Source organism: Haliaeetus albicilla, unplaced genomic scaffold (genome assembly GCF_947461875.1).
Source record: "Haliaeetus albicilla unplaced genomic scaffold, bHalAlb1.1 scaffold_168, whole genome shotgun sequence".
NCBI classification, from domain to species: domain Eukaryota; kingdom Metazoa; phylum Chordata; class Aves; order Accipitriformes; family Accipitridae; genus Haliaeetus; species Haliaeetus albicilla.
Window position 1 is genome coordinate 23840 of NW_027212559.1, and position 25173 is coordinate 49012.

The following is a 25173-nucleotide window of genomic DNA, read 5'->3' on the forward strand; positions in this document are numbered from 1 at the left end:
ACCAATCCGGAGCGGAGCTCGAGGGGACGCCGCTTTATTGGGGGCGGGGCCGCGAGGGGGGGCGGGGCCCTGCCGGTCCCTCGGTGCGGGCGGGGCTTCTCCACGTGCTGCCGCCGGGGGGGCGCTGGGGGGAGACGGGGGGGGTGGGTTGGGGGAGGCACTGGGGGAACTGGGAGCGACTGGGAGGGGGGCAAACACCTACACCCCCACCCCCACCCCCACATACTTGGGAGCCCCCTGGCCCCTAACTGGGCCATACTGGGAGCCCTCACATCCCCAGACCATACTGGGACCTCTCTGATCCCTAACTGGGCCATACTGGGAGCCCTCACACCCCCCCCCCTCCAGACCACAGTGGGAGCCCCCACTCCCTCCCAGACCATACTTGGGAGCACCCTGGTCCCTAACTGGGCCATACTGGGAGCCCTCACAACCCCCCAGACCATACTGGGAGCCCCTTGGTCACTAACTGGGTCATGCTGGGAGCCCCCTGGCCCCTAACTGGGCCATACTGGGAGACTCCACCCCCTCTCAGACCATACTTCGAGGACACTGGCCTTTAACTGGGCCATACTGGGAGCCCCCCCGACCATACTTGGGAGGACCCTGGCCCTTAACTGGGCCATACTGGGAGCCCCCCCGACCATACTTGGGAGGACCCTGGCCCCTAACTGGGCCATACTGGGAGCTCCCACCCACCCCAGCCCATGCTGGGAGCCCCCTGGCCCTTAACAGGGTCATACAGGGAGGCCTCTCCCCCCCCAGCCCATACTGGGATCCCTTTGAGCCCCCCCAGCCATACTTGGACCCCCCCAGCCATACTGGGCCATACTGGGCAGTACCTGGTGGTCAGCCAGAGACTCTGGGGGGGCCCCAAGGGGCCGGGGGGGGCTGGGGGGGGCCACCAGGTCGTACAGCGCCTCTGCCAGTGCCTGGGGGGGGGGCGAAGGGTGGGGGTCAGGGTGCCCGGACCCCTGGGTCCCCCCAACATCCCCCCCCCAGACACCTGGGTCCCTCCCAGTACCCTCCCACATACTGGGAACCCTCAGGGGTGTCAAGTTGGGGGGGGGGGCATCCCCAGGGTGCTGGGGGGGGGGCCTGGGGCGGTTTTGGGGGGGGACTTAGGGCAGTTTTGGGGTCCCAGGGTGGTTTTGGGGGTCCCAGGGCAGTTTTGGGGGTCCCGGGGGGGGCAGGGTGATTTTGGGGTCCCAGGGCAGTTTTGGGGTCCTGGGGGGGGTCCCAGGGCAGTTTTGGGGTCCCAGGAAAGTTTTGAGGGTGCTGGGGGGGTCCCAGGGCAGTTTTGGGGGTGCCGGGGGGGCTAGAGTGATTTTGGGGTCCCAGGGGGGGTCTCAGGGCAGTTTTGGGGTCCGGGGGGGTACCAGGGTCGTTTGGGGCTCCCAGGAAAGTTTTGGGGGTCCCAGGGGGGTCCCAAGGTGGTTTGGGGGTCCTGGGGGGGTCCCAGGGCAGTTTTGGGGTCCTAGGGTCGTTTGGGGGTCCTGGGAGGGGTCCCGGGGGGGTCCCGAGCGTTTCGGGGGGGGGGATCCCCACCTGGAGGGCGCGCAGCAGGCGGGTGCCAAGGCCGATGGCGGCGGAGGCGGAGGCGGCCCCCAGGGCGGTGACCCCCCGTGTCACCCCCTGCGTCACCCCCCGCGTCACCCCCCCGGGGCGACCCCCCAGCAGCGGCAGCAGCGGCAGCGCCAGCAGGTCCCGCAGCGCCCGCCCTGGGGACAGGGACGGCGTCGGGGGGGGGACGGGGACGGGGGTCACCCCCGCCACCCACCCCCCCCTCCACCCCAGGACACGCAGGGGACACGGTGGGGACACGCCAACACCCACCACCCCCACCCCAGGACACACCAGGACACACTGGTGACATGCCAGGACACACCGGTGACATGCCACCACTGTCACCCACCCACCAGGACACACTGGGGACATTCCAGGACACACTGGTGACATGCCACCACTGTCACCTGTCCACCAGCACACACTGGGGACACTCCAGGACATGCTGGGGTCACCCCAGGACACCCCAGGACACGCTGGGGACACACCAGTGACACACCAGTGACACACCGGTGACATTCCAGGACACACTGGTGACATGCCACCACTGTCACCCACCCACCAGGACACGCTGGGGTCACACCAGACACACCAGGACACACTGGTGACATGCCACCACTGTCACCCACCCACCAGGACACACTGGGGTCACACCAGACACACCAGGACACACTGGTGACATGCCACCACTGTCACCCACCCACCAGGACACACTGGGGTCACACCAGACACACCAGGACACACCGGTGACATGCCACCACTGTCACCCACCCACCAGGACACACTGGGGACATTCCAGGACATGCTGGGGTCACCCCAGGACACCCCAGGACACGCTGGGGACACACCGGGGACACACCAGTGACACACCGGTGACATTCCAGGACACACTGGTGACATGCCACCACTGTCACCCACCCACCAGGACACACTGGTGACATTCCAGGACACACTGGTGACATGCCACCACTGTCACCCACCCACCAGGACACACTGGTGACATTCCAGGACACACTGGTGACACACCAGGACACACTGGTGACATGCCACCTCTGTCACCCACCCACCAGGACACACTGGGGACACTCCAGGACACGCCACCACCCTCCAGGACCCGTCAGGGACAGGCGAGGACACGCTGAGGACATGCCACCGCGGCCACCCACCCAGGAGGACACCCCGGTGACACGCCAGGACACCCCGGTGACACGCCACCGCTGCCAACCCCGCACCAGGACACCCCGGTGACGCACCAGGAGGTGCCACCGCGGCCCCGGTGACGTGCCACAGTTGGGGACATTTGGGGGGGGGGTGCTGGGGACACAGGGGGGGACAGCTGGGGACACCAGTGACACTCACAGAGGCGCAGGACGGCGTGGACGGGGGCCACCCCCCCCAGCAGCCCGGGCAGTTGGTGACACCGAATGTCCCGAAGCCACTCGGTCACCGCGAAGCTCAGCACCTTCCCCAGCCCCAGCAGCCTGCGGGGACACGGGGGGGGACAACGGGGGGGACACAGGGGGACAACGGGGACGTAAGGACAATGGGGACATGGGGGGGACATGGGGACAGGAGGGACATGGGGGGACAACGGGGACATGGGGGGACACGGGGACAACGGGAACGTAAGGACAATGGGGACATGGGGGGGACATGGGGACATGGGGGGGACACGGGGGGACAACAGTGACATGGGGGGACACGGGGACAACGGGGATGTAAGGACAATGGGGACATGAGGGGGACAATGGGGACGTGGGGGGGACATGAGGACAGGAGGGACACGGGGGGACAACGGGGACATGGGGGGACACGGGGACAACGGGGACGTAAGGACAATGGGGACATGGGGGGGACATGGGGACAGGAGGCACATGGGGGGACAACGGGGATGTAAGGACAATGGGGACGTGGGGGGACAACGGGGACATCAGGACACAGGGTGACGTGGGACACGGGGGGGACACAAAGACATGGTGACTTGTGGGGACAGGGGGGACAATGGGGACCCCCAACCACCCCCACATCACCCCCCCATCCCTTGTGTCCCCCCCCGTGTCCCCCCCTGCGTCCCCACGTCCCCCACGTCCCTTTATACCCCCCGTCCCCCTCACGTCCCCTCCGTGTCCCCCCCCGTGTCCCCCAGACCCCTCGCATCCCCCCCGTGCCCCCCCGTCCCCCGTGTCCCCACCCCTGGCGGTGGCAGAGGCGTTTCAGGCGCAGCTGGGAGCAGTTGAGCCGGGCCAGCCCGATGAGGATCCCCGCCAGCGCGCCCTGCGTGGGGACGGTGACGTCACCGGGGGTGGCCGTCACCCCCGGGGTGACATCACACCCGCCCCCCCACTCCAGACCTGGCTGTCACCCGTTGGGACCCGGGGGTCACCTCCAAGGGACGGGGCTGTCACCCCCCCAGGACCCAGGTGTCACCCTCTGGGACGGGTCTGTCACCCCAGGGATGGGTCTGTCACCTCCACGACCTGGCTGTCACCACCAGGGACGTGACTGTCACCCCAACAACAGGTCTGTCACCCCCAGGGACCCGGCTGTCACCCCCCCCAGGACCCAGCTGTCACCCCAGGGACAGGTCTGTCACCCCAGGGACACGACTGTCACCCCAGGGACAGGTTTGTCACCCCCAGGACCTGGCTGTCACCCCAGGGATGGGTCTGTCACCTCTACGACATGGCTGTCACCCACCAGAGACAGGTCTGTCACCCCACAGACCTGTCTGTCACCTCAGGGACATGACTGTCACCCCAACAACAGGTCTGTCACCCCCAGGGACCCGGCTGTCACCCCCCCCAGGACCCAGCTGTCACCCCAGGGACAGGTCTGTCACCCCAGGGACACGACTGTCACCCCAGGGACAGGTTTGTCACCCCCAGGACCTGGCTGTCACCCCAGGGATGGGTCTGTCACCTCTACGACATGGCTGTCACCCACCAGAGACAGGTCTGTCACCCCACAGACCTGTCTGTCACCTCAGGGACATGACTGTCACCCCAACAACAGGTCTGTCACCCCCAGGGACCTGGCTGTCACCCCTGACACCTGTCTGTCACCCCAAGGACAGGTCTGTCACCCCCAGGATGGGTCTGTCACCTCCAGGACCTGGCTGCCACCCCCAGGGACGTGACTGTCACCCCAGGGACGTGACTGTCACCCCCAGGGACCCGACTGTCCCCCTCCCAGGACCTGGCTGTCACCCCAGGGACCCGACCGTCCCCCCCGGCCGTGTCCCCGTCACCTGCTCCATGGTGACGCGCTTCCCCCGATAGTCCAGCCAGATGGGGACCTCAGCCGTGAACCGGAATTCCCTGGGGACACCGGGGACACCCCTGTCACCACCTGGGAGGGGACACCCCGGGGACACCCCCAGCGTCGTCCCAGGGGGACACCGGGGACCGTCACCACCCCAGGGACAACCGGGGACCCCCCCCATCACCACCTGGGGTGTCCCCAGGGTGTCACCGGTGTCCTCCAGTAGCCCTGTCCCGGGGGTGTCCCTGGTGTCCCCATCCCGGGGGTGTCCCCCAATGTCCCCAGTGTCCCCCAATGTCCCCATCGTGGGGGTGTCCCCATCCCAGGGTGTCCCCAACCCAGGGGTGTCCCCCAGTGTCCCCCCCATGTCCCCATCCCGGGGGTGTCCCCGTCCCCAGTGTCCCCCCCTCCCCATGTCCCCATCCCAGGGGTGTCCCCAGTGTCCCCCAGTGTCCCCAGTATCCCCATACCGGAAGTAGATGGGACTCTCGATGTCGGGGTCCTCACCCGCCAGCGGCTCCAGCTCGGGGGGGTCCCCGGCACCTGAGGGGGCTGCGGAGGGGTGGGGGGGACTGATCAGGGGACCCCCAGCACCAGGGGTGTCACAGTGTTGTCTTCCCTTCCCCAAACACCCAGGGGTGATGTCCCAGTGCCCACCCCCCAGCACCCAGGGGTGTCCCAGTGCCCCCCCCACCACCCAGGGGTACCCCCAGTGCCCCCCCCAGCACCCAGGGATGCGCCCAGTGCCCCCCCCCCAGCACCCAGGGGTGCTCTCGGTGCTCCTCCAGCACCCACAGGTGCCCCCACCCAGGGCTGGTACCGTCCGGGGGGTGCGGGGGGGGCGCGGGGGGGCCCATGTGTGCGATGAAGCTGCTGACGTAATCCCTGAGGAAGATGAGGGCGTCCTGGGGAAGAAGAGGGGGGGGCGTGATGGGGTGGGGGGCCCTTGGGGAGCCCCATAACCCCCCAGGTGGCCTCCAATCCCACCGCCCCGCCCCCCGGAGCACCCAGACAGCCCATGGGGCACCCTGACCCCCCCCCGAAACACCCTGACCGCCCCCATGAAGCACCCAGATGCCCCATGGAGCCCCCCATAACGACACCCTGACCCCCACCCCCGAAACAGCCCCAGGGACACCCCCCCCCAGGGCATCCTGATCCCCTCAGGAGCACCCTGACCCCCCCAGGGACACCCAGACCCCCCCCAGGGCACCCTGACCCCCACCAGACACCCAGACCCCCCCCAAGGACACCCAGAGCCCCCCCAGCAGCACCCCGACCCCCCACCTGGTCGATGTGGAGGCGCAGGGGTGTCAGGGCCACCCGCAGGCAGCACTCGGGGACCCCTCCGGGGGGGGGCGGGTGGGGGAGCACCCGCAGGGCCTTCACCCACAGCTGGGGGGGCACAGAGGGGGGGTCAGGTATTGGGGGGGGTGGAAAAGAGGGGGGAAAAATGGGGGGGCAGGATTGGGGGGGGTCAGGATTGGGGGGGTCACAAATGGGGGGCAGAAGAGGGGTCAGAAATTGGGGGTGTCAAAAGTGGGGGGGCTCAGAAATTGGGGGGGCTTAGAAATGGGGGGGGCTCAGAAATGGGGGGGGTCAAAATTGAGGGAGCAGAAATCGGGGGCAGCATTAAGGCGGATCAAAACCCGGGTGTCAGACATGGGGGTGTCAGAAATGGGGGGTAGAAATTGGGGGTGTCAAAAGTGCGGGGGCTCAGAAATTGTGGGGCAGAAATTGTGGGGGATCAAAAATGGGGGGGCAGAATTATGGGGGTCATAAATGGGGGGGTCAAAATTGAGAGGGCAGAAATGGGGGGGTCAGAATTGGGGGGTGTCAGAAATGGGGGGGGTCAGAAATGAGCCTCTCTGGGGGGTGGGGGTCAGACTTGGGGTGCCGTACCGTGGGGGGCTGCGGGGGGGGCCCCCCCCGGGGATGTCGGCAGAGGAAGGGGGGGGCGCTGCCCCCCCCCAGCCGGTCCCGCACCTCCAGTTCCTGCACCAGCAGCACCAGGCGGGCGGTGGGTCGCTCCCCCGGCCCCACGGCCCCCCCACGGCCGCCCCACGGCCCCCCTGCGGCCGTCGCCTCGTAGCTCTCGTGCTGCACGCTCACCTGCGGGGGGGGGGAGCATAAGGGGGGGGCACTGACCCCCCCCTTTATCCCCCCCCTCCCCTCATTGCCCCCCCTGGGACCCCCCAGCCTCCTGTTGCCCCCCATAATCCCCAGGCCTCCCCCCAGCACCCCATTACCCCCCTGGGCCCCTGTTACGCCCCCCAGTCCCCCTAAGTCCCCCCCCAGGACCCCCCCCGGCCCCCACTATCCCCCAGAAGCCCCCCAGTCACCCCCAGGACCCTATTGCCCCCCCCAAACACTCCCCAGGACCTTATTACCCCCCCCAATCCCCCCAGAATCCCATTACCCCCCAAGACCCCCAGGCTCCCCCTTCAGCCCCCATTATACCCCAGAACCCCCCCCAATCCCCCCCCCGGACCATGTTACCCCCCCCAGGACACCCAGGACCCCCCCCAGGACCCAATTACTCCCCCCCAATCCCACCAGGACCCCCCCAGGACAATGTTACCATGCCCAAGACCCCCCCCCCCAGCCCCTGTTACCCCCCCCAATCCCCCTCTGTCCGCCCCCCAAGACCCCCAGGACCCCCCCCCAGCCCCCAGAAGCCCCCCCAATCCCCCCCAGGACCCCCCCAGAACCCCATTACTGCCCCCCAGTCTCCCCCCAATCTTCCCCAGGATACTGTTACCCCCCCCCAATCCCCCTCTGCCCCCCCCCCAAGACCCCCAGGACCCCCCCCCAGCCCCCAGAAGCCCCCCCAATCCCCCCCCGGACCCTCCCAGAACCCCATTTCCCCCCCCAGTCTCCCCCAATCCCCCCCCAGAACCCCTCCAAACCACATTACCCCCCTCAGGACCCCCCCCAGGACACTGTTACCCCCCAGAACCCCATTACCCCCCCCAGTAGCCCCCAGGACCCTCCCAAACCCCATTACCCCCCCCGACCCCCCCAGAACACTGTTACCCCCCGCAATCTCCCCCCAGAACCCCATTACCCCCCCAGTCTCCCCCATTACCCCCCCGCCCCCCCCACCTTGCCGAGGTGCAGCTCCATCAGCAGCTCCTGCCGCCGCCCCGGCCCCCCCCGGCTGCGCCACCGGGACTGGGCGGGGCCTGAGGGGGCGGGGCCTGAAGGGGCGTGGCCACCACGGCGGGGCCTGAAAGGGCAGGTGGGGTCACAGGGGTGACGCCCACCCCTGCTGGCCACGCCCACTACCCCCCGCCCAACCAGCTGCGACTCGTGGCCTGGGACATGACCCCGCCCACTCCCACAGACACGCCTTTTGCAAGGGGGCGGGGCATCTTACCCCCCCCACGTCGAGCCCCACCCAGTCACCAAGCCCCGCCTTATTTTGCCACCCACAAGGGGCGGGCATGGGACATCTTTAAGCCCCGCCCATCTACTCCCAAGCCCCGCCCACTCAATCCCCCATATTCACCTCCGGGGGCGTGGCCTGTTCCTTGGCCCCACCCCCTCTCAAAGGCCACCTTCCACAAGGGGGCGGGGCTTACACCTTCCCCGCCCCTGCTTCCCACTAGGGGGCGCGACCTGTGCGTTAGCCCCACCCCGCCCCCCACGGTGGGCGTGCCCTACCCACCCCAGGCTCCACCCACCCGAAGGGGGCGTGTCTCACCGGGCAGCGGGGGCGGGGCCAGGCCCGAAGTCCCGCCCCCCGAAGAGCTGCCACTGCAGGCAGACATCCCGCAGGAGCAGGCGGGCGCGGGGCGGGGGCAGCCCCGGGGGGGGGCGCAGCCGGTCCCGCTCCCCCCGGGGGGGGCCGAAGTGCCCCTCCCGCACCCGAAGGGGGCCCGGCGCCAGCCAGCGCACCCGCGGCGTCCCCGCCGTGTCCTGGGGGGGACACACAGACAGACATGGGGGACAGCCCCCCCCAGGACCCCTGGCACCCCCAGCCCACCCTGACCCTCTCCAAGGACCCCGAGCCCCCCCTGACCCCCCCTCCCAGGGACCCCTAGCACCCATGACCCACCCTGACCCCTTCCAAGGACCCCGAGCCCACCCTGACCCCCCCTCCCAGGGACCCCTAGCACCCATGGCCCACCCTGACCCCCTCCAAGGACCCCGAGCCCACCCTGACCCCCCCCTCCCAGGGACCCCTAGCACCCATGGCCCACCCTGACCCCCCCAGGGACCCCCAGCCCACCCTGACCCCCCCCAAGGGGACCCAAGTATTGGGGTGCCCCCCCCAAGAGGACTCACGGGGCTGGGGGGGCCGGGGGCATCGAGGATGCAGAAGCCGTCGGGGTCGGGGCTGTCGCTGCCCCCCAAGGGGGCCGGGGGGGGTGCCGGGGAGGCCGGGGGAGCCGTCATGGGGCTGCTGGGGGGCCGGGACCCCCCCTCACCCGGGAACAGGTACATGGAAACAGGGGGGGCTGGGGGGGGCGGCGGGACTTCGCCTGGTGTGTGTGTGGGGGGGGAGTTCAGCCCCACGGCGCTGCCAACAGCTGCCCCCCCGACCCACAACTGCCCCCCAGCCCCATAACTGCCCCAAGACCCTTCCGACCCATAACTGCCGCCCCAGCCCCATAACTGCCCCACCAAGACCCCGGACCCAAAATTGCCTCACCAGACCCACACCCACCCCCCTGACCCATAACTGTCCCCCCAGACCCATAACTAACTGCCCCCCCAGACCCATAACTGCCCCATCAAGACCCCCCAACCCATAAGTGCTCCCTCCAGACCCACAGCCACCTCCCTGACCCATAACTGCCCTCCCAGCCTCATAACTGCCCCAAGACCCCCCCAACCCATAACTGCCCCCCCCAGTACCCCCCCAGCAGTACCGGGGGGCTGTGGGGTGCCGTGGGGCAGCCGTGGGGCGTCACAGAGGGCGTCCGTCAGGTCCTGCTGGTTGATGGTGGCTGTGGGGGAGCCATGGGGGGCAGGAGGGACCTGGTGGGGGGGGGTGGGTCACAGCTGTGGGGCAGCAAGCACCCCGACCCACAGCACCCCAAAACGTTGGGGGACACTGTGGTGTCCCCATGCCCCCCCCACGCTCACTTAGGAGTTGCTGTACGGCAATAACAGTGTCCCTGTCCCCCCCAAACTGACTAAGGGCTCACTGTGGGAGACGATGGGGTCCCCATGTCCCCCCCAGACCCACTTACGGATCACTGTGGGACACCATGGGGTCTCCGTGTCCCCCCCCACACTCACTTAGGGGTCACTATGGGGCAGTAAGAGTGTCCCCGTCCCCCCCAAACCCACTTAGGGGCCACTGTGGGGTCCCCATGTCCCCCCCAGACCCACTTAGGGGTCACTGTGGGTCCCCACATCCCCCTGAGGGGTTCCCTACGGTGTCCCACCCCCCCCCCCCCCCACACACCTGACTGTCCCCATGGGACACAGCGGGGTCGGCCGTAGGGCCGGCCGTGGGGCCGGCAGTGGGTCCGTCCGTGGGCTCGTCCGTGGGTCGCGCCGTGGGGCCGCCCAGGTGCCGCAGGAGGCGAGCGATGGCAGCGGCGCTGTCGGGGCAGGTGCGGGCGCGCAGGCGAGCGGGCGCCAGGCGCAGCTCCTCCTGCGGGCAGGGCTGGGGGAGGCAGGGGGGGCTGCCCCACGGTGACCCACGGCACCCCCCTGCCCCACAGACCACCTCCCCGCCCCAGGGAACCTCATGTGCCCCCCAACAGTTGGCTCTACACTGTAGCACCTAATTCTGCCCCACTGAACGTCCTCTGCCCCATAGCACCTTCCTCTGCCCCACAGCACCTCTCTCTGCCCCACAGCAACCCCTGCTGCCCCCACAGCCTCCCTCTGCACCCCACAGCACCTCGCAGACCCATGCCAACACCCTCTGCCCCACAGCTGCCTTACGCCCCCCCCAGCCCCACAGACCCCCTCTGCCCCACAGCTGCCCCCTCTCAGCCCCACAGACCCCCTCTGCCCCACAGCCCCCTCTCAGCCCCACAGACCCCCTCTGCCCATGGCTGCCCCCCAACTGACCGGGCTCTGCCCCTCGCCGTTGCCTTTCCAGGTGGTGACCAGCAGCTCCAAAAAGTCGACATCCAAGACGCAGACGTAATCTGGGGGGGGGACACACAGGGACACCTGGGACCCCCACCTGGGTCATGTGTGTGTCGTCCCCCCCCAGAGACAGGAGAGGACACGTGGGGTGACACTGGGGACACGAAAGGGACATGAGAGCACCCAAGGGACCCACAGGGTGGCAGTGGGGGGGTGGGATGGGGACAGGGGGTGACAGGAGGGATGGGGGGGGGGGCGCCGGTGATCTGGGGGGGTGACACGGGTGATGTGGGGTGACACGCGTGACACGGGGTGACGCGGTACCTCGCTGCAGGTCGAGGTTGTCACCGCGCCAGCGGTCGGTGAGGAACACGGCCCCATCGTCCACCACGAGCCTGCGGGATGGGGGGGCCGGGATGGGTCAGTCCGGACACCTGGGTGCCCCCCCGGACACTTGGGTGCCCCCCCAAGACATGTAGGTGCCCCCCTCCCCGAGACCTGGGTGCCCCCACCTGAGCAAGAAGACGGCGGTGTCGGTGACGATGGTGCTGGTGACGCTGAGGGTCTCGGCGGTGACCAGGACACGAAGTGGGAGGGGGGGCGGCCTGCGGTGGCGGGGGGGGGGTGTGTCAGGGGGGATCCCGGTGTCTGGGTGACCCCCCCCTCCTCACCCAGGGGACCCACATATCTGGGTGCCCCCCACCCAGGGGACCCAGACATCTGGGTGCCCCCCCCTCCAGAAATGATCCATATATCTGGGTGCCCCCCACCCAATGGACGCAGACATCTGGGTACCCCCCCCAGAGAGCTGGGTACCCCCCACCCCAAGCACCCATATATCTCGGTGCCCCCCACCCAAGGGACCCAGGTGTCTGGGTGCCCCCCACAAGAGATTGGGTGCCCCCAACCCCCAAAAATGATCCATATATCTGGGTGCCCCCCACCCAATGGACGCAGACATCTGGGTGCCCCCCCCAGGTGACTAAGTAGCTCCCACCCAAGGCAGTGATATGTTGGGGTACCCCCCACCCAAGGGACCCACGTGGCTGGGTGCCCCCCCTCTTAAAGTGCCCACACATCTCAGTGCCACCCCCCCAAAATGCTCCATATATCATTGTGCCCCCCACCCAATGGATCCAGATATCTGGGTGCCCCCCAGACCTGTAGTCGAGGGCGCAGCGGCAGAGGTGCAGGTGCAGCTGGGTGAGGGGGGTGGGGGCCGTGTACCCCAAAACCGGCTCGTCCTCCACGGCCAGCAGGGCCAGCAGCTGGGGGGGCACGACGGGGGGGGACAGACACATGGGTGGGACAAGATGCCCAAAGTGGGGACCCAAAATGCGCCCCCCCCCCACCAAAAACACAGGCACCCTCGAACATCACCCGCTCAACTAGAGACCCCCAAAACTGAGTGCCAAAACCAGGGACACCCCTAATGCCCCCCCCAAACCAGACACCCCCTAATGCCCCCCAAAACTGGGGACCCCCAAACCGAGATGCCCAAACTGCCCCCCCCAACCAAGCACCTTCTAATGCCCCCCCCAAAACCAAGGACCCCCAAATATCCCCCCCGACCTGGGGACCCCCAACCCGAGGCCCCCAAAATCCCCCCCCCAAAACTGGGACCCCCAAACCCAAGGCCCCCCCAAAATCCCCCCCCAATACCTGGCTGTACCAGCACTGCCCGGGGGGGTCGGAACGGTGCCGCAGCGTCACCCCCTCCAGCGCCACCGTCACCACGAACTCCTGGGGGGACGACACACAGCATCACCCCATGTGCCCCCCCCCACCCGTCGTGTCCCCCCCCATCTCCCTATGTCCCCTCCTGTCCCCATATCCCCCCCCATGTCCCCCCCATGTCGCCTGTGCCCCTCCATGTCCCCCCCCATCCCCTATATCCCCCCCCAACCCAGTGCCCCCCATGCCCCCCCCATCATCATCCCCCCCCCATCCCCCCCCCATCATCATCCCCCCCCCACCTTGACGTTGCTGTGGGGGTGCAGGGTGCTCCCCAAGGCGAGGGCCAGCATTCGGGGGGGCGCGGGGACCCCGGGGGGGGGTGCGGGTTCCTCCCAGGGCAGCAAAGTGGGGCGCAGCAGGGGGGGGGCCCCCCCCTCCTCCGGCACCTCCAGCCCCTCCCCTGCCTCCTCCGGCACTGACCCTGGGGGGGGGGGAGGGGGGGCAGAGTGGGAGGGGGGAGCCCCCAACCCCCCCCCAAAACCAGGGACCCCTTTTGACCCCCCCTCAAAACCAAAAATATTCTAGGACCCCCCAAAAAAGGACACCCACACCCCCCCGGGACCCCCCCAGAAACAGGGACCCCCCCCAATCCAGGGACCCCCCAAAACCAGGGACCCCCCCTGTGACCCCCATTACCCCCAGGGAACCCCCCCATGACACCACTGTGCCCCCCCGGTGTCCCCAAAGCCCCCCCATGTTGGGGTCCCCCCTATTTTGGGTCCCCCCTCCCCATTTCAGGGGTGCTCCCTCCCCCATCTTGGGGTGTCCCCCACCTTGGGTGCCCCCCCCCACTTCAGGGTGTTCCCCCCCATATTGGGTGCCCCCTCCCCGTTTCAGGTGTGTCCCCCGTTTTGGGGTGTGTCCCCCCCCATTTCAGGCTGTCCCCCCATTTTGGGGTTCCCCCATTTCAGGTACCCCCTGCCCATATCAGGGTCCCTCCCCCACACTTCGAGGTGTCCCCCATTTTGGGTGCCCCCCCCTCATTACGGGATGCCCCTCGCCATGTTGGGGTCCCTCTCCCATTTCGGGGTGCCTCTCCCTATTTTGGGGCCCCCCCCATACCGTGGTAGAGGGCGAGGTGCCGGACCTCGGCGCAGGCGTGGGTGCCCCCCCGCTGCCCCCCCGGCCGGGGCAGGACGCAGAGCCGCCCCTCTCCCACCTCCAGCACCAAGCGGCCCCCCAAAACCCCCTCCTGGGGGGACAGGGGACACCCCACTGTCACCGGGGGACAGGACCCCCCCCAGGGGACAAGGGGGGGTCTCAGGGGGGACAAGGAGGGGTCCCAGGGGGGACTCAGGGGACCCCCAAGTGACACAAAGGGGACAGGGAAGACCCTGGGGGGACACAGGGGGGACTTGGGGACCCCCAAGTGACACAGGGGTGGCAGGGAGGGACCTGGGGTGACACGGGGGGGCTCCGGGGACCCCCAAATGACAGAAGAGTGACAGGGAGGGACCTGGGGTAACCCTGGGGACCCCCAAATGACACAGGGGTGACAGGGAGGGACCTGGGGTGACACGGGGGGGCTCGGGGGACCCCCAAGTGACACAGGGGGGATAAGGAGGGACCTGGGGTGGCACAGGAGACCCCAAAGTGACACAGGGGGGACAAGGATGACCCCCGGGTGACGGGGGGGCTCAGGGGACCCCCCAAGTGACCAAGAGGTGACAGAGAAGGACCTGGGGTGAACCTGGGGACCCCCAAGTGACACAAAGGGGATGGGGAGGACCCCGGGGGTGACACGGGGGGGGGACCCTGTGGGGACAGGGGGGGACGCAGACGCACCGTGGGGGGGTGGCAGTCGGCGGTGATGCGTCCCCGCAGGACAGTGACCAGGAGGGCGACGCCGCTCTGCGGAGGTGGAGGGGCGTCCCCCGCGTCCCCCGGTGTCACCGTGGGGCCTTCGTCCTCCTCCTCCTCCTCCTCCTCAGAGTCTGGGGAGGGATGGGGGGGGACAACACAACGACGGTGACAAGGCTCAGTGGGGACCCAGGCACCCGGGCCCCACAGCACCCCCAAAAACTGGGGGAGGGACCCAGGTGTCCGGGTTTGGGGAGAGGGGTCCTGCCCATCTGAGTTTTGGGGTGCAGAGGGGCGTCCCCACCCCTGGGGGGACCCAGGAATTTAAGTTTTGGGGTGTGGGGGGGTCCCCACAGGGGTTTTGTGGTGCAGGGGGGAGTCCTCACACCCAGGAGGGGGGCACCCAGGTGTCTGGGCCCCACAGCACCCCCCAAAAACTGGGGGGACACCTAAGGGTCTGGGTTTGAGGGTGCCACCCTGGGGGAGGGGGGGGACCCAGGCGGCTGGGTTTGGGGGTGGTGGGTCCCCAGCCGGGTTTTGGAGGGTTTTAGGGTGCAGGGGGGATCCCCCCCTAGGTTTTGGGGTGCAGGCGGGGTCCCCACCCCCGGGGGATCCCCGGGTTTTGGGGCTCACCCGTCCCAAAAGCCGACTTGCAGGGCTTGAAAGTGTCAGAGCTGGGAGGGGTGGAGCCTGTGTCGTGGGCGTGGCTTGAAGGGGTGTGGTCTTTGCTGGGGGTGTGGCCTCCTGTAGGGGTGGGGTCTTCTGAAGGGGCGGGGCTAGTAGGCTCCCATAACAAGAGATCGTTGTTGATCCTTTTTTTGAGAAGAGCGGCAAATTACCAACAGTTATGGGGGGACCTAGGGGTCCGGGCCCCCCAACCGCCCCCTCCCCCAACCCCACACCCCCCCTTAACCCCCTGAACCCCCTGGCCCCCCCAAAACCTCCGCCCCCCCCCCCGCCCCAACCTGTTGTAGAGGCGCTGGGCCAGCTCGGGGGGGCGCAGGCGGAGGTGGGCACGGGGCAGGGTGAGGCGTAAGGTGCAGGGAGCCCCCCCCAGCGCCCCCCCCACGAACGCTTCCAGCTCCTCAGGGGTCCCCGGCAGCACCAGCTGGGGAGGAAAAGGAGGGGGGCGGACGACACACCATGGAACTTGGGGTCTCAGCCCCCAGGGACCCCCCCAAAACCCCCAAGGGTCCCCCAAGTCCACCCCTCCCAGGACCCCCCCCCACCGCCAAGCCTCACTGCCCCCCCCCACCGAACCCTTCCTGGAAACCCCCAGGGACAGCCCCCCCCCTTCCCAGGAACCCCCCAAAACCCCTGAGAACCCCCCAAGGACCCCCCAAATCCTCCAGAGGAACCCCCAACGCCCCCAGGGAACCCCAAACCCCCCACCCCAGGTCCCCCCAACCCCCCCCACGACCCCCAACCCCCTCCCAGGCATCCCCCAGAGACCCCCCAGACCCCTCCAACTGCCCCCCCCAAATCTACAGGGATCCCCAAAACCAATGACACACTCCCCCCCACAGGACCCGGGGGGGGGGGGGGCAGCACCCCTAAAGGGTGACAGAGACCTTTGTGGGGTGCAGGGACCCCAAAAGGAAACAAGGGTGCTGTGGTGGGGTGACAAAGCCAGGGAGGAGCAGTGTGACAACTGGGGGGGGGGACACACATGACACACACGGACACGATGACAGGATCCCCCCACCTCGTGGCTCTCGTAGATGCTGCGCTGGGCAGAGAAGGGAGTTGGGGGGGGCCCGGGGGGGCCCCCTGAGGGGGGGTCGGGCACCGTCACCTCCAGCCTGTGGGACCCAAGTGTTTGGCTGCACCCCCGGGCACCCAGACATTCAGGCAGACCCCCCTTAGGAACCCCCCCCCCAAAAAGAAACACAAGAATCTAAAGGTTTCCCCCCAGCCCAGGGGACCCAGAGGTGCCCCAGGGACCCCATGTGCCCCCCCAACCCCCCCAAGGCACTCAGGGATACCCCAGGGACCCAGGGGTGCCCCCCCCCAACTGCCCCGGGGACCCAGGGGTGGCCCCCCCGACTCACATGGGCAGGCAGCGGGTGCCAGCAGGGCCGGGGCCGGGCTCCACACGCAGGCAGGGGACGATCCCCATGTCCTTGGCCTCGTAGACAACTACGGGGACATTGCGGGGGGGTCACAGCTGTGTCCCCTTAAGGCGACCCCCCCCCGGTATCTCCTTGTCACTCCCTGTCCCCCCCCTCCACATCCCTGAAAATGAGGCCACACACCCCACATCCCTCCCGTGTCACCCAGGGGACGGGCGCAGTCCGGTGTGTGTGTGTCCCCCATGTCACCCAGGGGGTGGGTGCAGCCCTGTGTCCCCCCCATGTCACCCGGGGGTGGGTGCAGTCCTGACCCCCCCCCCCGACGTCGTGTCCCCCCCCCGTTCCTCACCCAGGAGGTGGGTGCAGACCAGTGCCCCCCCCCGCGGCCCCCCCCCTCCCGCGGGGCCCCCCCAGCTCCAGGCAGAGGCTCTCGGGGCGCAGGCGGGGGGGGGGGTCCCCGGGCGGGGGGGGGCCGCAGGTCCACCTGGGGCAGCCGGAGCCGAAGCACCGCCTCTGGCGCCACCCACCGGATGCTGGGCCACGCCCACTGCAGCTCCTGAAAGGAGGGGGGCGGGACCTCAGCGGGACACACCCATCGCTGGGACATGCCCCCTGTGCCCCCAGCAAGCCCCACCTGCAGCCATCCTAGCTCCTCCTCCAGTCTTAAGCCCCACCCCCAAACACCAGGATAAGCCCTGCCCCCAGCCCAGGCCCCACCCCCTGGAACAAGCCCCACCCCCAGCCTGAGCCCCACCCCTCAACTTAAGTTCCATTTTCAGGCCAAATGTCATCCAGTAAGCTCCACCCCTAGCCCAACTCCACCCCTAATGCAAGCCCCACCCCTCAACTTCATTCTTCCCCTTAAGCCCCTCCCCTCAGCCAAGCCCCTCCCCTTAAGCCCCTTCCCTTAAGCAAGCCACTCCCCTTAACCCCCTTGTAAGCCTCATTCTTCCCATTAAGTCCCTCCCCTCACATAAGCCCCTCCCCTTAACCTTCATTGTTCTCCTTAAGCCCCTCCTCTCACCTGAGTCCCTCTCCTTAAGCCCCTCCCCTCACCCAAGCCCCTCCCCTCCACTCAAGCCCCTCCCAGGGAACCTTCACCCCTGAGAACCCCCTACCTTGCCAGGGGGCGTGTCCTGCTGAGGGGCGTGTCCGGGGGCAGGGCCACTCAGGCAGGCAAGGGCGGGGCCAAGTCTTTCCATCAGCCCCAGGTCCAGGTCGCTCTCGAAGGGGCTCAGCTCCAGAGACAGCTCCCGGGCTGGGGGGGGGGGCCTGGGGGGGGGAAATGGGGGTCAGGGGGGGCGCTGGGGGGGGCGGGAGGGGCAGGGGTGAGGAATTCTCGGGGGGGGAACTGGGGGGGTCAGGCATTTTTTGGGGGGGCACGTAGGTCTCTGGAGGGATGAGAGGCCTTTGGGGGGGGGAAATGGGGGTCGGGGGGGCACTAGGAGGGTTGGAATTCTTCGGGGGGGCACCACTTTTGGGGGTGGGGGCATGTAGGAGATCCCTGGGGGGATGAGGGGGTTCTTGGGGGGGGGGGCGCCCTAGGGCGGGTTGGGGGGGTCAGGAATTCTCGGGGGAGAATTTGGGGGGGGGGTCAGGCACTTTTGAAGGGGGGGCACGTAGGAGGTCCCTGGAGAGTTGAGGGGAGTCCTTGGGGGGGGGGGAACAGGACCCTTCCCCCTCCCCCCGGGGTGTTGGGGTCCCCCTGGCCCATCTGGGGGGGGCATTGGGGCCCCCCCTCCCCCACTCACCTGCACCGGGGGGTCCCCGCTGGGGGGGGGGGGCCGGGGGGGCCGTAGCGCAGGCGCAGGCAGGGCTGGGCGGGGGGGGGCCTGGCCGCCACCTCGGGGAACCGCAGAACCTGGGGGGGGAATTGGGGGGGGGGGGGGCAGGGTTAGGGGCGTGGCTGGGTGTGGCCCCACCCCCCCAAACCACACCCCCTGGGAGGGACAAGCTCACCTCCCACCATGGACAAGACCACACCCCTCACCTGGCCCCACACCCAGGCAGGAGCCCTGCCCCCACAGAGCAGCACCTCCCTTTGCTGAAGCCACGCCCCCAACCAGGCTCCACCTCCTTCCCATTCTTATCTCCACCCCTTCCCTCCAAACCCCACCCACCACTGATCCCCACCCCAGGCTCCACCCACCTCCACCGAGCTCCGCCCCGACACTGCTCCCACCAGCTTGCCCACATGCGCCCACCCCCCAAACCCCGCCCTCTCAGACTCCACCCCCAACTCCATCAGGCCCCGCCCCCACCGCGGCCCCGCCCACCTGCAAGCAGTGCGGCTCCGCCCCCGGCAGCTCCTCCAGCAGCTCCAGGCGGGCGAGGGAGAGCTGCCCCAGGGGCCCCCCTGGCCCCCCCAGCTCCAGCCCCGCCTGCGCCCCCCCCCGCCGACAGCCTGCGGGCGGGGCCGGGGCGGGGTCAGCAGGGCGGGGCAGAAAGGGCAGGGGGGTGGGGTCAGGGGAAGGGAGATTGGGGGGGGGACGATGGGGATAGGGCACGGGGATATGGGGGGGAGACATGATGGGAAGATGGAGGGAACAGGTTGAAAAGTGATACGGGGGGAAACGGGAAGGGGGGGACAAAGGGGGACACGGGGGGGGTCACAGAGTTGGGGACACAGGGGGGGGGACACGGTGCAGGAGAAGGAGGGGACAGGGGAGGGGACAGAAGGAGCCAGAGGGACAGCGGGGACAAGATGGGGTGGGGGACACGACATGGGGACACGGCGGGGACACACACACGACACAGGGGGACATGCGGGCACAGCGGGGGGGGGGGGGTGGCACGTACCTGAGGTGGGGGATGGGCAGGGCGTGGCCCCAGGTGGGGCAGGTGTGGCCGCCGGAGAGCACCCCCCACAGGCGGTCGTAGGAGCCCCGGGGGGGCGACCCTTCCTGGGGCAGCGCCGCCGTCACCGTCCCCAGCGTCACCCGCACCCGCGCCCCCCCCCCGCCAGGGGGGGCCCCGCCCTGGGGACAGCGTCAGCGCCGGGGGGACCCAGCCCTCTGTGTGTCCATGTCCCCCCCCCAGGAGCAACCCGGGTGTCTGGGCACCCCAATAATTGTCCCCCCCCCCCACCTGAGGGACCCAGGCATCTGGGACCACCCCCCGCCCCCCCCCAGGAAGACCCAGGGGTTCAGGGACCCCCCCAAGAACATCCAGGGGGTCTAGGACCTCCCCAAGAAGACCCAAGAGTTGGGGACCCCCCCAGAAAGACCCATGGGGTTGGGGACCCCTCTTGCCCCCCCCAACACCCCCCCCCAGGACCCAGAGGGCTTACCAGGCGGGGCGGAGCTGTGGGGGGAGGGGGGGCGGTGCCAGGGCGTGCCCTGGAGGGGGGGGGTGCACAGGAGGAGAGTCAGTGCTGCCCCCCCCACGACAAAGCACCCCCAAACCCCAACATCACTTGTCCCACAATCCCCCCGTCCCCCCCCCAACTTTCTGCAGCCCCCCCCCGCCCAGTGCTCCCTCCCAGTATTCCCCATCACTCACCACAGGGCTGAGAGGGGGGCTGGCCTGGGGGGTGTCCCCGGGGGGGGCCGCACTGTCACTCCCCAGCGACCCCCGTCATGGAGTAGAACAGCTCTATTGGGGGGAGAAAATGAATGAGGACACCCCCCCCCCCCCCCCAAGTCGTGTGTCCCCCCCCAAATCATCCCCCTGAGTATCCACTGCCCCCCCCAGAGCACCCATAGCACCCCCAGAACAACCAATGCCCCCCAAGCCCCCCAACACCTCTCCCAGCCCCTCCCCAAGCACCCACAGCCCCCCTACATCCCCTAATTCCCCCCCCGAGCCCCCCCTGCCCCCAACACCCCTCCCAGAGCACCCGTACCCCCCCACCCAGCCCCAATGCCCCCCCCAGAGCACCCAATACCCCTCACAAGTGTCCCACTGCCCCCTCAGAGCACCCCCAAACTACCCAATGGCCCCCCCAGAGCACCCACAGCCCCCCCCCCCAACACCTGTGGGGCCTCACCTGAGTTGGGGTCCTCCCCAGGGGGGCCGTGGGAGTCCCCCCCCCCGCAGGCAACGACTCAGCTCCCGCTCGATCACCTCCAGGTCCTGGGGGCCCAAGGGGCGGCTGCGGCTCCGTTCCGCGGGGAGGGGACCCAGCTCTGCGGGACCCAGGCGTCCGGGGGGGGTCCCACCCATCTGGGGGGGGGGTCCCATCCCCAAGGGAGCCAGACAGTGAGGGGGCACCACAACCCCCCCGCCCCCCACGGGGCCCAAACATCCAGGGGGGCATGTACATGTACCACCCCCCCCCCCCAAAGGACCCAGACCGGGGGAGGGCACCCCCAAACCCCTGAGGGACCCAAGGGACCCACCCCAAGCCCCCCCCACCCCCCCAAAAAGGAACCCAGGCATCCAGGGTGACCCACTCCCCAGGGGATCCAGGTGTCCGGGTGCCCCCCCATCCCCCCACGCAGGGCGATCACTCACCAGGGGGGCTGAGGGCCCCCAGCAGCCCCCGCAGGGCCCCCAGCAGCGGGGGGGGCAGCAGTAGATGCAGGGCCCCCACCTTCCCCTCCACGTCCACCTGCACCCCCAGCGCCGTCAGCACCCCAAACCCTGCCCCCCTCCGGCACCCCCCCAGTACCCCCCAAGTATCGGCACTGGGGGGCACCCACCCCACATCAGCACCCCCTGCCCCCCCCAAGCCCCCAGAGGTGCACCCCAGCACCCCCCAAACCCCCAGAAGTGCCCCCCAGCACCCCTCGGTGCATCCCAGCACCACCTAAGCCGCAGAGGTTCCCCCCCCAGCACCCCTGGGTGCCCCCAACCCCCCACAGGTGACCCCCAACATCCTCAGCAACCCTTCCCAACGCCCACGGGTGCCCCCCGTAACCCCCAGCACCCGTGGGTGCCCCCCCAAGCCCCACAGCTTTCCCCCAGCTGCCCCCAACCCCCATAAGTACCCCCCCCAGCACCTATAGGTGACCCCCAACAACCTCAGAACCCCCCCCCAGCCCCCAGAAATACCCCCAAAACACTGTAGGTGCCCCCCCCGAGCCCACCCTCAGCACCCACAAACACCCCCACAGGTGCCCTAAGCAGCCTCAGGACCCCCCCCCCAACCTCCAGCACCCATGGGTGCCCCCCCCAGGCACCCTCACCGTGGGTCCTGGCAGTGCCTCGTTCTGTTTCAGCTTCAAGGAGAGTTCGGAGGGGCCAGGGCTGAACCCCACCTGCATGGGGGGTGGCGCGTCCTCCTGGGGGGGACAGAGGGACACGGGGTGACACCAAGAAGGTGGTGACACCAGGGGTGGGGGGATGGACAATGTTGCAAGGTGAGCAACGCTGGGGTGACAGCGTGGGGGGCGCTTCTAGGGAGACAAGGCGACAATAATAGAAAAACACCGTGCGGACGTTGACGGGGGACACACACCACACTGTGGGGACATGTAGGACACCCGGGGGGGATCCACGGGCGGGGGGGGGGTGTCACGTACCAGGGGCCAGTGGGGGGGCAGCTCCTGGCAGAAGAGCCGCAGGTCGCAGAGCCGCAGCCCCTTGTGCAGCACGGCGGGGGGGCCCGCGTCCGGCCCCCCCTCGTCCTGGTACTCCACCCTGGCGGGGGGGGGGGGAATAGACCTTTGGGTCCCCATCCTGACCCCCCCCTCTGGACACCCAGGACCCTCCCATCCACCAGCCCCCCCCCTAAAACCCCCAGTTCCCCCCCACCGCACTCTCCAGACCCCTGGGTCCCCCTGTTTCATCCCCCCAGGTCCCCTCGCTCCCCTCCCACCCACCTGGGGGGTCCAACGTCCCCCCCCACCCTGTGCTCCCCCCTCTCCCCCCTCCGGTCCCACCTGGGCAGGCGCAGCTCCAGGGCAGCCCCGGGCTGGGTCCCGGTGGGGGACAGCTCCACCCGCAGCACCGTGTCCTCCAGCACCACCCGCAGCCGCCGCAGCACTGGGTGGGGGGGAAACTGAGGCACGACACACCACAGCCCCCGCGCCGAACCCCCAAACACCAAGGGGAGACTGAGATCCAACCCCCCCCCCCAACCCCCTGGGTGTCCTACCTCGGGTGCCTGGGTCCACCCCCCCCAAATCCCTGGGGTGCCCCCCACCCCCCCGGACACCTCAGCCCCCTCCTAGAGACCTCAGCCCCCCCCAACACCTGGATGTGCCCCCCCCAGCCACCTGGGTCCCTTCCCAGTGTGATCCCAACCCCCCAACAACTGGGTGCTCACCCCCCCTCCCCAGACACCTGGGTCCCCTCCCAGTTCCCCTCTCCACAACACCTGGGTGCTCAACCCCCCTCCCTGGACGCCTGGGCTCCCCCCACGAGACCTCAGACCCCCCCCCAACACCTGGGTCCCCCCAGCTCCCCCCCCCCCCCCAGACGCCTGGGTGTCCCCCCCCCAGCACCCACCTGCATCGATGGTGAGGGCCAGCGCCTCCAGTCCCTCCAGGGGGGGCGGCTCCGAGGGGGGGTCCCGGCCCAGCTCCTGCTGCCCCGAGGGGGGGGGACTCGGCCCTGGCCCCCCCCGTTGCCCTGCGGGGACATGGGGGAATGGGGACACAGCCTGGGGGGGTGGGGGGGGGCAGAGGAGGGCTGTGGGGACACAGGGGGGTGGCACAGGGACGTGGGGACATGTACTGGGGGGGGGGCACAGAGATGTGGGGGGGCACGGGGACGTGGGGGGGGCACAAGGAGCACGAAGGGACACGTTGGGGGGGAACATGGGGACGGGGGGACATGGGGACATGCAGCAATGGGGGGGAGCACGGGGAACAGGGGGACATGGGCCGGGGGGGCTGTGACAAGGGACACAGAAGAGAGCGACAGGGACCTGGGGGGGGGGGGGGGGGGCAGACACAAGAAACAGGGGAGCAAGAAGTAACAGGAAACCCTAGAAAGGGTGACAAGGACTCATCGAGGTGACAAGGAACATGGGGGGGGGGTGATGAGGGACTCTGAGGGGGGCACGACAGCAACACGGCAGGTGACAAGGACCCGGGAACCGCAGGACTTTGTGGGGTGACAAGGACGCACCCACCCCAAGAGGCGCTATGACAGGGGACCCTGGGGGGACGTGACAAGGGACAGGGGACCCCGGGGGTGACAAGGACCCAGAGGAGGTGACGGTGACCCCGGGGGCAGGGGGGGGCTGTGACAGTGACCAGGGTGGAGTGAGAGGGGACAGGGAACCGTGGGGGTGACAAGGGACACCACCAAAGCGTGACATGGACGCAGTAGAAGTAACAAGAGACAAAAGAGCCCCCAGAGAAGGGTGACAGCGAGCTGGGGACCCTGGGGGGGGGCTGTGACAAGGATACAGGTGGAACGAGAGGAAACAGAGAACACCGGAGGTGACAGGGACCTGGGGGGGGTGACAAGGGAACTGGGTGGAGCGAGAGGGGACAGAGCACCCAGGAAGGTGACAAGGGACATGGGCAGGGCATGGCAGGGACACGGGGGGGGGGCGTGACAGGGACCTGGGGGAAGCGTGACACAGGATGAGGGACCCCGGGGGGGGGGGGTGACAAGGACCCGGGGGTGTGACAGGGACCCCGGGGGGGGGGTGACAATGGACCCCAAGGGGCGGGTGACAAGGGACCACGGGGGGGGGGGGGGGGGGGGCAGGGTGACAAGCACCTGAAAGGGTGACAAGGCCCCAGGGGGAGGGATGACAATGGACCCCGGGGGGTGACAAGCACCCAGGTTGCGTGACAGGGTCCTGAGAGAGGTGACAAAGGACCCCGGGGGGGTGGGGGGGTGACAGGGCTCTGGAGGGGTGACAAGAGGCCCCAGGGGGGATGACAAGGTCCTGACAGAGGTGACAAGGGACCCCGGGGTGGTGGGGTGTGTGTGACAAGGCCCTGGGGCAGTGAAAAGGGGCCCCGAGGGGTGGGTGACAAGAAACCCTGAGGTGGGGGGTGACAATGGATCCTGCGGGGGGGATGACAAGGACCCGGGGGGGGGGGGGGTGTGTGACAGGGTCCTCAGGGAGGTGACAAGGGACCCTGGAGAGGGGTGACAGGGTCCTGAGGGTGGTGACAAGGGACCCGGGGGGGGGGGAGTGACAGTGCCCACTCACGAGGGCTGAGGGCCAGCCGCAGGCCGGTGACATGGAGGTGACAGGGCCGGCTGCCCAGCTCGGCCCAGGGCACGGTGACGGTGACAGCGGCCAGGCAGCCCTCCCGCAGCTCCAGCGGCGCTCCCGCCCCCGCCAGCACCTCATCCACCGCCTGGGCGGGCAGGGGGGCAAGAACCGGGACCGGGCCTCAGCCTCAGCCACACACCGGAGCCCCCCAACCCCCTCCCCGCCCCTTCCCGGGCCGGGCCTCACCGCGGCACGCAGGCGGAGATCGCGGAGGGCTCCGGTCCCGCCCCGTAAATCGAGACTAAGTTGTTCCAACCTCAACCTTTCTTCTAAAAAAGGTCCCAGCGATCGCTCCAAAGCGTAGCGAGCGGCTCGGGCCTTCAACGCCTCCGACCACCCCGGCGCCCATCGCCGCATCCCGCCGCCGCGGCCTCCTCAGCGCCTCTCCCGCCGCTCACGGGGCCCCGCCCCTCTGCTTCCGGTCCCGCTCCCCGGCTCCTCATTGGTCGAGAGGGAGACGGGAGAGGAGCGGATTGGGGGGTGGGGGGGAGACTACCCGCCCCGCCCCTTTCCGCGCTACGCATGCGCGGCGTGCGCTGTGCGCATGCGTCT

General features: G+C 69.2%; 1 protein-coding gene across 1 annotated transcript; it reads right to left on the bottom strand.

Annotated features, from left to right (window-relative positions):
• Window positions 1-6: 6 nt before the first annotated feature.
• Window positions 7-25037, bottom strand: ATG2A (autophagy related 2A). Its single transcript, XM_069778072.1, has 42 exons — window positions 24808-25037; window positions 24556-24706; window positions 22887-23009; window positions 22319-22421; window positions 21959-22076; window positions 21623-21718; window positions 20949-21045; window positions 20482-20620; window positions 19995-20087; window positions 19783-19831; window positions 19293-19471; window positions 18770-18897; window positions 18166-18354; window positions 17612-18034; window positions 16843-17049; window positions 16473-16560; window positions 16127-16223; window positions 15387-15529; window positions 15055-15233; window positions 14407-14555; window positions 13684-13813; window positions 12861-13042; window positions 12547-12627; window positions 12046-12152; window positions 11397-11489; window positions 11209-11279; window positions 10864-10943; window positions 10247-10450; window positions 9705-9813; window positions 9118-9314; window positions 8534-8748; window positions 7933-8056; window positions 6730-6939; window positions 6115-6222; window positions 5648-5732; window positions 5298-5379; window positions 4814-4883; window positions 3758-3840; window positions 2926-3047; window positions 1549-1721; window positions 843-932; window positions 7-124 (listed from the first exon to the last, which is right to left on the bottom strand). The coding sequence occupies exons 1-42, from the start codon at window positions 24976-24978 to the stop codon at window positions 35-37; spliced, it is 5628 nt and encodes a 1875-aa protein (XP_069634173.1). The 5' UTR covers window positions 24979-25037; the 3' UTR covers window positions 7-34.
• Between the last annotated feature and the right edge of the window lie 136 nt (window positions 25038-25173).